At 38.6% G+C, this 12923-nt stretch overlaps 1 protein-coding gene across 1 annotated transcript in view; it reads left to right on the forward strand.

The window, feature by feature from the left end:
* Nucleotides 1–4104: 4104 nt before the first annotated feature.
* Nucleotides 4105–12923, forward strand: part of LOC123751629 (gelsolin, cytoplasmic) — a 29876-nt gene continuing 21057 nt past the window's right edge. Inside the window, 8 exon segments of the mRNA XM_069305799.1 lie at nucleotides 4105–4325; nucleotides 7049–7142; nucleotides 7557–7718; nucleotides 10433–10548; nucleotides 10790–10933; nucleotides 11659–11797; nucleotides 12066–12160; nucleotides 12527–12649. Coding sequence (XP_069161900.1) covers nucleotides 7130–7142; nucleotides 7557–7718; nucleotides 10433–10548; nucleotides 10790–10933; nucleotides 11659–11797; nucleotides 12066–12160; nucleotides 12527–12649 — 792 coding nt within the window. The 5' untranslated portion in view covers nucleotides 4105–4325; nucleotides 7049–7129.

Raw genomic sequence — 12923 nt, forward strand, 5'->3', positions numbered from 1 at the left:
TAATTGAGCTTAAAGTATAAATTGCGTTGAAAGAAAACAAATAAGATAAAAAAGGGGGGGTGAACATGGTAGAAAATAGCCAATATAAAAGTTGATCAACAAACAGCATTGTTTAAAAATAGTAAGACATGGGTTGACATTTAGGGGTAAGGTAGGTTACAGGGAGTTAATTAGGTAGTACTTACACACACAGAGATCACACTAACGTGTTGCATCAAATGAACAAATCCACAAGGGCAGTGACGAGTATTCGAACCTGTGTCCGGGAGCATCCCAGACACTGCCTTAATCGACTGAGCTACGAAAGGGTTGAAACCGAAGTTCTACTGAACTTACTGGATCCTGCAGCCTCTCCGAGGCACAAACCAGGCTTTTACACAACCCCCCCCCCCCCCCCCACTGCACCCGAGCTATGTCAATAGGCCGTTCTCCCTCTTCGCCCTTACATCATTACACACAGATCACACTAACGTGATTCATCAAATGAACAAGTCCACAAGGATCCTCGTCACGGCCCTTGTGGATTTGTTCAGGTAGTACTTGGTTTTCATCTTAAATTGGTTGAAAGAGGTACAGCCTTTGACATGATTGGGAAGGTCATTCCACATTCTGGATCCCTTGATTTGTAGAGCATTTCTAGTTTAAGTCGTAGTCTTAGAATATCAAATAGGTATTTGTTTTTGGTGGTGCCCATGGGTTCTCTTACAACCTTCTAAGAAGCTTTTAAGGTCAGAATTGACATTACAATTCAGTTTTAAATATATAGAGTACACATGAGAGGATGTGCAGTGACTTAATATCTAACATTCAGAGATTTGAGTAAGGATACCGAGTGGTGTCTGGGGCCATAGTTAGATATTGTCCTAATAGCAGCTTTGTGTTGGGTAATTAGAGGACGTAAATGATTTTGGGTAGTAGAACCCCAAGCACAAATATCATAGCTGATATATGGATAGATGAGAGTAATAGAGCGTCACCAGGGTAGGGCGAGGTACATAATCTGATCTTAGAAAGAATGCCAACAATTTTAGATTTTATATATATATATATATATATATATATATATATATATATATATATATATATATATATATATATATATATATTTAGAATGTCCCCGGAAATTCAGCTTGTTATCGATGAGGACAAAAAGGAATTTACCATAAACTTTATAACGCTTTGAAACGTCTGACGGTTTTTGCCTCCACCACCTTCTCGCCTAACTTGTTCAAACTGTCTACCACTCTATTTGCGAAAGTGAATTTTCTTATTTCTTCAGCATTGTTTAGTTGGTTTAAATCTATGACCTCTTGTTCTTGAAGTTCCAGGTCTCGGGAGAGTGTGGTGTGTGTGTGGGTGTGTAATACAGTATATACTTTTGGCTTGTATCTCCCCCCCCCTCCCCCCAGGCCAAACTACTGGCTCTTCCCACGATGTAACTCCACAACAGTTGAAGATGTAATATTCTACTGGTCTATTCAACTGGTTGCTATGTAAACACACACCCTATGTAAACGACACACACACACAACTATGTAAACAAAACACACAAGGTGGAAAAAATCGCCCAACCATATTTGTACCATCTGGGATCCCCGAGGAGTTCCACCTGAGCAGCCGTAGTGTGAAGACGTGTCGTCTGAACACTCCGGCAGTTTGGGGAGGTTGCAGTTTTCGCCGGCAGGGGGTGTGGGGGTCTCTTACCCTCCCTGTCCAGTGTTGTTGCCTGCCTGGCTGCGTGCTGACGTGGCCGTTTGACATGGGGGGCCTGGCCATTCCTCCTGTGTTGCGAGTAAATTCCGTGGGCCTGGAATTCACGTGTAAGGCTGGTTAACCCTCCATTGAGTTAGTTATGTGCGACATGCTTCGTGTCCCGGTGGAAGCTGTGTATGGCGTTGAGCTTGTTACGGCCCACCGGGTGATTGTCAAGTTCGTGGGGGAGGAGGAGTATCGGGACTTCCTCCGGCGGAACGAGGGGCGTTCATTGCAGTTGCTGGATGGCGCCGGCTCCGTTACGATCTCGGACCGAAGTGGTGCCCTGACATATGTCAGTGTGCACGGTGCGCCCCTGGAGTTCCCTGAAGACCTTCTGCGCTTCTTCGGGAGGTATGGTGTAGTCATCAGTGTGCGGGTGAACAAGCTGTCCTCGGGGAAGTATGCTGGGAAGCAGACGATCGAACGTCCGTACATTAGGTATGCGCCTGCGGTCGGATATCCCATCTTCTGTCCGGCTGCTGGGCTACTACGTTCGGGTGTACTATGCCCGGCAGCCCCGTACTTGTTTCCGGTGTGGCCAGTTGGGGCATCAGGTTGCCGGGTGCTCTGAGACACCTGCTGCACCCGTTAACTTATTCCGGGAGGAGGATTTCCCGCCGCTCCCTCAGGGCGTGGAATCCGGAGATGAAGTGGAGCAGGTCCCAGTCGCTGCTGATGCGGCCCCTCCTGCGTCACCCGACATGCCCCCGGTGCTTGTTGTCCCTCAGCCGAGTGCGTCTGCGTCTTCCTCGACTCCTGCTGCTGCGCCTGGTCCTGCACCCTCGCCAGGTGTTCCGGCTGTGCTGGGTGTTGGGGGGGCTGCGGAGCATCCCCCCAACATGGGTTTTCCCATGTCCGAAATGTCGGAAATTTGACTCCTCAGCGTGATTTTTGAGCCGAATTCTGACTCTCTGCACCTATTTTCAGTTTCAAATTACGACTTTTTATACCGAAAATATGCCAATTACTGAAAACGGCGATGGGTCATATTTTGCCCAAACCCCCCTGCAGTTTTCAAAATGTCTGAAATGTCGGAAATTTGACTCCTGAGCGTGATTTCCTATCCGAATTCTGACTCTCTGCACCTATTTTCAGTTTCAAATTACGAATTTTTATACCGAAAATATGCCAATTACTGAAAACGGCGATGGGTCATATTTTGCCCAAACCCCCTTGCAGTTTTGAGACATTATCAAATGTGCCAAGCATACTTTACATTGTTATGAATCAAGATTCTGAAATATGTAAGCAGTGTATATAATATATATTACATGTATACTGTAATATGCACACACGCTGGATCAAGGTGAAAATGTAAACCTATCCGCCTCTTCTCCAGTATCCCTATATCAATTCTAACATAGTAATATATATTGTTTAAAATTTTTGATGACTTCAGTTTTATGTATGGTATATGTTTAATGTTTGTGCATGATTACATCTGCTAGACAGTGTGAATTAATTTATTTAAGGTATTTAAAAGACAATACAAACGTTTTTCATAGCATATCTTTAACTCCTTCCCTCAAAGCCCACCCTTTTTCCCATCAACACAACCCACCTCTTGATTATCCCCTCCCTTATTTGGGATACTTTCACTCTTCCTGCTTAACACAAATGTCTAATTTGTAGTGCTGGAGAACCTGGCTCACCCAAGCCACAGGCATGTATGCATATCCTACAGCATTGTTAAGCTCTAGCATCTTACCCTCGTTCCACCTTCACCCCTCGTCCCAGCCTCTCTTCTTCCTCCTCCTCATTCAGAAACTTGCACTTCTATTCCCAATTCACCCCTCTGCCTATTGTTGGATCTTCCTATATAATTGTCATTATTCTCTCTTGAGACACCCTCTTCTTTTCCTCTCCTTCAGGAGACATCTACCTTCCTCTCCATCAAGACTGCCCCCATCTTTCTTAAGATCTTTCCCCACCGCCTCTGCCTCATTTAGCATGCTGACCATATAGCTCTTGCTATGCTGAGCTTTCCGTGTAGTATTCCACTTGACTTCTTTTGACACAGCTGTTGTCATCCAGGTGGCATTTTTGGATAAGAGTTTTTCTTAATGTTTTCTTTAGTCGCAATGAATTTTGTTTATGAAACGCTAGCAAATGTGTTATATTTACTGAATTTATATATTTTATTTATTCCTTTGTAACGCACATCCTGGCCTTAACCGATGTTTCTTTGCTATTTCACGAAACGCGTGGAATTGTTATCCAGGAGAATAATATACCTCCCAAAATTTACTCACGCCTGTTGGTTTTTTTTGTTTATGGTTGTCAACATATTTTCCCTAATGATATTGAGGACGAAATAGAAAATTATTATTTAATTATTGTAAGAATTACAAATAAAGAGCCTATCCTAATCTGTCCCTGCTTGATGAAAACTGGCCCTATAATTGTGTCTATGAACCTCCCAACTCAGTACAATTGCAATTACTACATTACTTTTTCATTGTTGTTTATTTTATGATTGTTAATTACAATTTGTTTTATTCCCTCATCCATTTAATGCACCTATTGATTGTGGCTTTATACCTCTCTGCAAACAACAGGATGAAGGACAGGTAAATATAGTCCTACTGAACCTGTACAGTAGGTTGCATATTGCTTCTTGTACATAGTCCCCCACTTCTAAAAGTTTGTTTGTTCATATAATACACAGCATCCATGTTAATTTATGTATGCTTCTGCAAGTACAAATTTCTAAATAGTACATAGTTTTGTATATATAATACAGAGTACTCATGTGTTGCATTCTAAACATTAAAAAGAGGAAATATTTTACTACTTGCTTACATATGTGGTGGGTGGGGGGGGGGTAGCTGGGGTAACGCTCGACTCTAACACATACTAGACAGAATGAGAACTCGCTTACAACTGGGGACTCTTGAGCTTTGCTACAGAAAAATACATGACGTTTAATAATGCTTTTGATAACATTTTCAAAGAAAAGTCATTGCCTGAGCAATTTGAATACATAATTGTTTTTCAGCTGTTGAAATGATTAGTTTCAAATTACTGTACATTAAATGTTCAATTAGTATTCAGCAAGGAAAATGGAAATGCCTGCAAGGTGCAGATTCGGTGTTTCTAAGAAAAATAGACAAAATGTCATAGGCTTGATACTCTGTGCTAATTTTTTTTATTTTTTTTTTTTTTTGTGATCAAGTAGTCCAGTGGGGTAAATCTGAGCAAACATAAAATTGATTCGATGTTGATAACGTTGATTTAAACATCACTTGAGCATATTATGCCTCTTGGGAAGAAGACATGTCTTTGAAAACACACTATTATAATATGAGAGCACTAAGAATAATGGCAACGCAGCAAATAAATGAGCCTTCACTTGCACCGTTCCTCACCTCCTAGTTGTGTGCTTGCAAATTATACACTTATACCTGCTGCTTTATTTTAGTGCAAGCCCATCCAAGGACATCGGCAAAGTAGCAGTGAATACATGTTTTGATAAAGAGCCCACACAATTTCACGTGTAAAACTCCAGTGTGACATGTTTTGTTTTTTGTTATCATTTGCTTCAACTGCTTAGCAACCTTGTTCCCTTGGCAGCCAGACAGTGAGGTGCTTCAGTGTTAAGTATGTGATTGGTCACACTTGCAGGGAGCTGGAAATGTTCAAAATATAACAACTTTAAAGAATGAAACCTCGACTCAACACACATAATGCATCAGTTAAGAATACGTCAAATTTTAGGAAACCTAGGTACTGTATCTTCAGAGTAATTAGAATTTCAGTGAACACAGACAGTAGAGAAATTTCAGACTTTTGTTTTAGTGAAAGATGTACACTACTAAATTTGACTTCATATCCATTATAAATGCAGTTTTATAACTACAAACTTAACTGCACAAAGTTACAATAATTCCAAGCAGTTATTGAATTTCTCTTAACCAGGAAATTTAGTTGCTGCTCATGAAATGTGTAAAATTTAGCGAGTGTAGTCCACTCGACTTTGTCTTTGGAGTTTGTATGTGCATTATTGTAACAAATATTAGGCTAAATTGGCACATTTGAGTCTTAAATTTTGTTTTCTCATAAATAGCATCAAAACTAATCTCATCACGTTGCTTTGCATTTCATCATGTACATCATTATTCCGTGGCTTTGTTGTTTGTTTGATAAAGGAAGTGAAGGTATCATGGCACTTTTGAGCTAACATGTCACTACTGTACTTGGGGCTGGTTGCCTTGCATTTTCTATTACTTAATGTGTCATTATTATACACCCAGGATACAAACAGGGGAGCTGTATTATTTAGGACATCAATGTGACTTAATTTAAACATGAAATGCAGTGGATATTATCCTTAAATGATCAGCATTGATTCACAAGATGTTGCAATGTCGCAGAAATTAAAAGTTCATATCACATCTATAAAATGCAGCAAGTCCTGAATAATGGAGGTGTCCTGTTTGTTTACCTTCATTTTAAAAGTCTTGACACACTTGTAATATAAGATGTTGACAGAAGGTAGCTCCTGGCTCTGATTATAAGGTAAATAAATGGGTAAATTTAATGGGTAAATACCTGGCCGGTAAATTACAAGGTAAGTATTTCAACGGCTTGGTACTCGTTGGGATATGCACATGTTATATGGGAATTACTAACCAATATATGATAAGCTGCTTATTAACACATGATCATTGCACACGGTAATTATTGTTTCGTAAGATATGCCACATTATATGTTGGACTTTGTGAAATCTGGTCCTCTTCTACTGTACTTGCAGAGTAATATTTGTCAAGTAGGGTAACCTCATCAGTACAGTCAAATGCACTATACATCAAGTATGACTATTTAATATCACTGGTGCTATTAGATTAAATTACTGTGTTAAGGTTTAGCCATCTTCTTTATACTCTCTGTATATGTTGGTGTATCTGTACAAGACTATTTTTGTTGTATGGTAGTCGGTGGTAGCCTGCTTAAGTGGTTAGTTTTATTGTTCAATTATTAAATCTTTATTGTTTTGAATCTCCAAGTTTAAAATGACTATAATAATGAAATATGCATAGTTTACCTTTTAGGTAATAACTAAATATGCTGCCAGATTAAATTACTTTGAAAAACATAATTGTATTGATGGCATTTTAAATTTTAAATAATGAACAAGAAAAAATGAGTGATCATAAGTGGCCACCAGCTACACACACCTTTTATGGTAATTAGTAATTAATCTTAAAGACGTACAACAATGTTTAATTAATTTTGACCTTTTTCACAAGCGAGAAAAAATCTTGGATTGGTAATGATGCGTCTTTTCTTTAGGACTGCTTCCTTCTCGACACTGGCTCTGGGGTGTACGTGTGGATTGGCAGTGGCTCCAGCAAGAAGGAGAAAGTCAAGAGCATGGAGATGGCAGGTAAGGAAAGTTATTACTGTATTATGAGAAAGTGCCAAGAAGTAAGGCAGGTTAAAGCATAATGTTAATTAACATCAAAGTGCTAAGTCTAGAGATTTTTAAAATAAATATGTATATGGTAAATCTTGCAATTGTAGTATGTACAGTATTTACAATTGCAGATAATATCCTAATATAAAAGCAGTTCTGATTGAAGGCCATACTATAAAGCATTATAATACAGTAATACAAGGCTTGGAACCTTTTTTTAATAAACTTATCCTCAAATGCACAAATGCTGAGGTTTATTCTATTGCATTACCTTGTATACATGTGAAACTTCAGGACAATGAACAAGAAACTTGATAAAGTATTTATGAGTAGTAACAGGTACTTCAGCATTTCAAAATACTGTACTGTACATCCAATTTTTAGCCAACTACATGGAGAAGAAAGGATATCCCAAATGGAGGAGCGTACAACGCGTGGTTGAGAAAGCGGAACCGGCTGTATTTAAAGCATACTTCAAGACGTGGAAGGAGCCCCAAGAACAACTTGGTCTCGGCCGTGTCTTTACTCAGAGACAAATGTCAGCAGGCAAGTCCTAACTTAATGTTGAATACAGTGTGTGAATTTTTTAAACTAATGATTTTATTGGTTATCCAAAGAATATTTATTTGAAAAATTACTGCCTTGGGAAAGGGCATTGAAATTGTTTTTAATATACTGTACTGTAACAACTTGTTCAATATTTGACATTAAGGCAATGCATCCAATTTTATTTTGATAGCAATGCACTGATTTTCTCTATATAGTATTTTTGGGCCTTTCAGATGAGACCACCATATGGGTTAAATATTTATTAAAATGTAATAAATGTAAATTTAAACCAATATATAAATGCAATTACCAACAGTGTTTGTCAAAGGTGCATGTGATGTGTATTGTGTTTGAGCCACCTTAAGAATGGAGTGTGTATGAAGCTGTCACTGTGTTGAGAGCTAGACTGAAGAAATATTTTCCCTGTATCACAGTTCTCGGATTTTCCGATACTTTACAGGGTTCCATATGTTTGATGAGGATCTAGCTTCTCTTGATTGATACATCATCTTATGAGGCTTGACCTCAGTCCTGGAATTTTTTTTGTTTGGTAGGTGGGTGTTCTTCTACCAGTATTTTATGTTTTAAGGTGGTCAGGCTCTTTCTCTACCTGCCTTGAAGCACATTGGTTCCCATCCTCCCACATTGGGTTATGAGACTTAAAAAATTTGGATTATCCCTCACAATGTCAAGATAGTTGTAATTAATAATTCATTGTGTCGGGGACAGGCAGCCAGTGTATTTATTCACGTTAGGCTTATATCGAGTTCCCCCCCAAGGTTGAATTACTTGCCCCCTCTCATCCAGGATGCAATTCCACAATAAGCTGTCTAACTCCTGAGTACCTATTTGCTGCTAGGTGAACAGAACCATTAGGTTATAGGAAATCCTCCCAACCATTTCTGTCCCACTCGGGCTCAAACCCGGAATTCTCGATTGGGAGCCGAGAGCGAACTCGACTGTACTACTTGGACCCTCAAGAAGAGGATTGTTGTGTAGAGGATGGGGGTTCTGTGCTGCCCTTGTCACAAAAGGGCAGGGAGGGCTGATGGCTGAGTGGACAGCACTCGGGATTCGTAGTCCTAAGGTCCCGGATTCGATCCCCGGCAGAGGCGGAAACAAATGGGCAGAGTTTCTTTCACCCTGATGTACTTGTTCATTTATCACTAAATAGGTACCTGGGAGTTACAGCTGCTACAGGCTGCTTCCTGGGGGTGTGTAACAAAAAGGAGGCGTGGTAGAGGATCAGGCCACAGGGACGCTAAGCCCCAAAATCATATCAACATAATCTCAATATAACCTCAAGATAACCTCAAGAAGGGCATGCTGAGTCTGAGTCAGTGGGGTACATCTTAGGTTCAGTCTTTTCACAGGTGGCAGGATACTCATCTACCACAGTATAGGATGGTTCTCTGGATAAAAACTTTTGTTCTATCTGGAGAAAGGATGGCTTATGGTTTCCAGCTTAGCCCATCTTCATTTGTGGCTGAGGATTAAGCATTGTCAGAAGTGATATTAGAGGAACCAGTCTGGCTTTATTTTGATCTTCCTTGGATGTAGATCTCCTGGCCAGAGAGCATGTACCTGCATATAGGGAAAAAAGTTATATCCCCCCACAAAGAATGTTATAAATGAATTTATTTTTTTCCTTGAGTTTGATTTGGGAATTATCCATATACAGAGGATGATAAACTGGCCTTTCAGAAACATTTGACATCTTGTCTCCTTGCTCCTCAGATCAGGCAGGACCTGAAACATTTCTCCTTGCAAAACATGGACCAAGCTTATGAGGCAGATCCAATTCTCATGAAGTTTGGCTCGCTTCTGATTTCTGGTTTTAGTGCCAAAACCCTGCTATCTTCTGGATGGCTGGCAATGCCTTTTTTTATTAGAAAGTGGCAGCTATTTTGCCATTCATATATGCGAGACTTATGAGATATTGTGTTTAATGTGACGTGGTAGGCGAGCATCTGGATAGCACTTAACACGACTGTCAATTCTCCTTTTTGTTCCTTATAAAGAAAGCTGCCAGCTGCTGGATATACAGATTACCACACTTGTCACATCATCTTGTTGCAGTGGACTTGAAAGCTCTCTTGCTTGGTAGAGCAATTAAACAAATATTTTTTAATAGTGTCCATCTTCCTAATCAAGGTTGGGAGGCTTTGCCCAAGATATTTGCCCTGTTGGTGCCTGCCACTGTGTGCTGAACTTTTGTCCGGTGCTTTACTTGCAGATGTGCAGTTTTGAGTCTGTTCAAATCCCCTATTTTGGTTTTGCATTCTACTTTTTTTCTTGACACAGGCAAATGTCACTAATGAATCGTGTAGAGGGGACATGATTAACAAATGATAAATCTCCCAAATCATGTTTTCATTATACCTGAAATGCTCTGCATATTAGTGGCTTTATGTAAAGTGCATGTCTTGCCTATGAATTTTCCAATTTCATGAATGAAATGTGTATACTGTACTTTCATATAAATGAAATATTATGTAGTGACAGAAATGTCTACTTGTTATTTGCACTTTTTGCTCTTTCTTCAGGCTCTTTCTAATTTCAAACGAGAAATAAGATAATTTACAGAAGACTTTATATACCAATATGTGGTTACAAAACTATGAGATATGAAATGTATTGCTCCTCCAACAGAATACTGTATTGCAGGTATTTAACAATGCAAGTGAAACTAATGCAGTTGTCCTCTTCAGTTACAGCTACAGAGACGGACTTTATTGTTAGCTCCCTGCATGCTGAGAAGCGCCGCCTCTTGCAAAAGAATGCAGGTCCTGCCTTTGGTTTCATGCCTGATGATGGCTCTGGCAAGGTTTGTAATAAAAAAAAAAAGCCTGTTTATAAAAAATTAACTTTTGGTTATATGCTCATTAGTCTGTTCTTTGGCACTCTTAACTTTTCCTCAAGTGTCACATTACCTTACTTTATTTTTTTCGAGATTTCATATTTTCATTGTCTCCGAGTGTGGTTATTTTCACATTATATATTGTGCTTTTAAAAGTTCATAAATTTACTGTTAATAAATTTTTGTACTTTGGTGTCCATCTTTGCAGATTGAAATTTGGCGCATTGAGAACTTTGAACTTGAGCCTGTCGATGAAAGTGCTTATGGGTTCTTCTTTGGTGGGGATTCCTACGTCATGAAGTACACATAAGAGATCAGTGGCAACCAGCGTTACATCCTTTACTTCTGGCAGGTAAGTTCAGTGCTGTTGGAAAAGCTTACTTTCAAATTATACAATCATAATCAGAATTAGACATTCTTGGTAGAGGATATCTAATTCATATCCTTGTACACTTTGGATATCTTAGTTTCCTCAAGTTTATTTTGAGCTTGTGCTGTGTGATACTCATTTAATGTGTTTAAAATTACAAGGTGCTATTATTTAAAGAATTTTGTTTAAATAGTACATTCTCACAAAGCCGCTGACACCATTTCAGGCAAGTCTTAAAGCTATCAAATTAGTTGCTATTAATTATACATCGGGAGTTTGCAAGTTACTGTAAAAGATGAACAGCCAATCATAAATTCTTGACCCTGATGACACGATACATCAAGAATTTTCAGTTAATGAAAGTACAGTACAATCTACTTTTAAAGAAAATAATTAACATGAGTTATAGTTAATATGCTGGCCCTTTCTGTTTGTTTAGGTAATGTTTACTGTATATAATATTAGTACTAGGGAAAAATGATAATGATGATAAAATTGTTTTTCAACCGTTTGTGATACTAGAATCAATGCACCGGGAAGCTACTGAAACCTCCCAGAAAAGAGCATTTCCTTATATTTAATGCTTATATATTGCACTAACAATATTGAAATGTTATGGCAGAAAGTATTTTGTTATTTAGAAATGTATAAATGCAAATCCATGATAAATTGTGATGCACCGATTGTTTTAATTTCCTTGTTTTTAGGGAAGTGCCAGTAGTCAGGACGAGAGAGCTGCATCCGCTATTCACACCGTTCGCCTCGACAATGAGCTGTGTGGCAAGGCTGTACAAGTGCGTCTTGTCCAAGGATATGAGCCAGCACATTTCCTAAGAATTTTTAAGGGTAAGTTAATAATTTTTCATTAATAATCAAATCAATAGAGGATGTGGTCTGAACTTTAAAATAAAAATTATTCCGTAGTTAAAATTTGAGATGGGAAAATGTCAGTTTAAAACATTTACTTTACTTATTTTGTAATTAACATGCTTAGTATTACTTCACTATTATTGCATAACAAATAAATCTGATGACCTACTTTGTGGCTTGATGTGTAAAACGCTCTCCTTTTGTGTAGAGCAGAATTAGTACAAAATGGTAAAAATGTTTTAAGGTCGTATGGTGGTATTCCTTGGTGGTAAGGCTTCTGGCTTCAAGAATGTACATGACCACGACACGTACGATGTTGATGGTACAAGACTCTTCCGGGTAAGTACAGTGTTTTATTATTTCTCTGTAGGAGTTAAACTTCTGATATGCAGCAGATTTCTGTTTAGGCTTATGAAAGATATCCCTTACAGCTTGATATAGCACTTACTATTAAACTAATGAAAAAGAAGGTATATAACATTATACCAGTCAACCAAAAATAGTTAATTTGAGAAATAGATACCAAATGCTGAAGCAAGATGTTTGGTTCAGCTTTTCAAGAGCATCGGTATCTTTCCTATTATAAGCTATATCTACTTCCTTTAAATTACATGACCTTGTTATGGAAAATAGCATGAATTTGTTTCAAATACAGTACTAGTATTTAATGTGCTTGGTATAACATTTGTGTGATCATTGCTGCAGGTGCGTGGCACGTGTGACTTTGACACCCGTGCCGTCCAGGTGCCTGAGGTGGCCGGCTCACTCAATGCTGATGATGCGTTCGTTTTGGAAACACCAGGAAAAACTTACCTCTGGATTGGCAAGGTCTGATTTACTAGTTCCCAAAAAATTTTCCTTTTAATATTTAAAAAAAAAAAATAAATAAAAAAAAATCGGTATAAAAACTGAACACATTAACGTAGCTAGATTTCTTGACAGCATGATTTAGTTCTCACCAAGTTAATTGCCTTTGTAAAATTGCTGAACTCTATTTGTGGACTCATAGCTGTAATAGAATATACAGGTATTGTAGCAAAGTTGATAATGAAAAAATTTATATAACTACAGTATTTGAGAGAAACAGATTTGTAGAGCAATG

This window comes from Procambarus clarkii, chromosome 56 (assembly GCF_040958095.1).
Source record: "Procambarus clarkii isolate CNS0578487 chromosome 56, FALCON_Pclarkii_2.0, whole genome shotgun sequence".
Taxonomy (NCBI): Eukaryota; Metazoa; Arthropoda; class Malacostraca; order Decapoda; family Cambaridae; genus Procambarus; species Procambarus clarkii.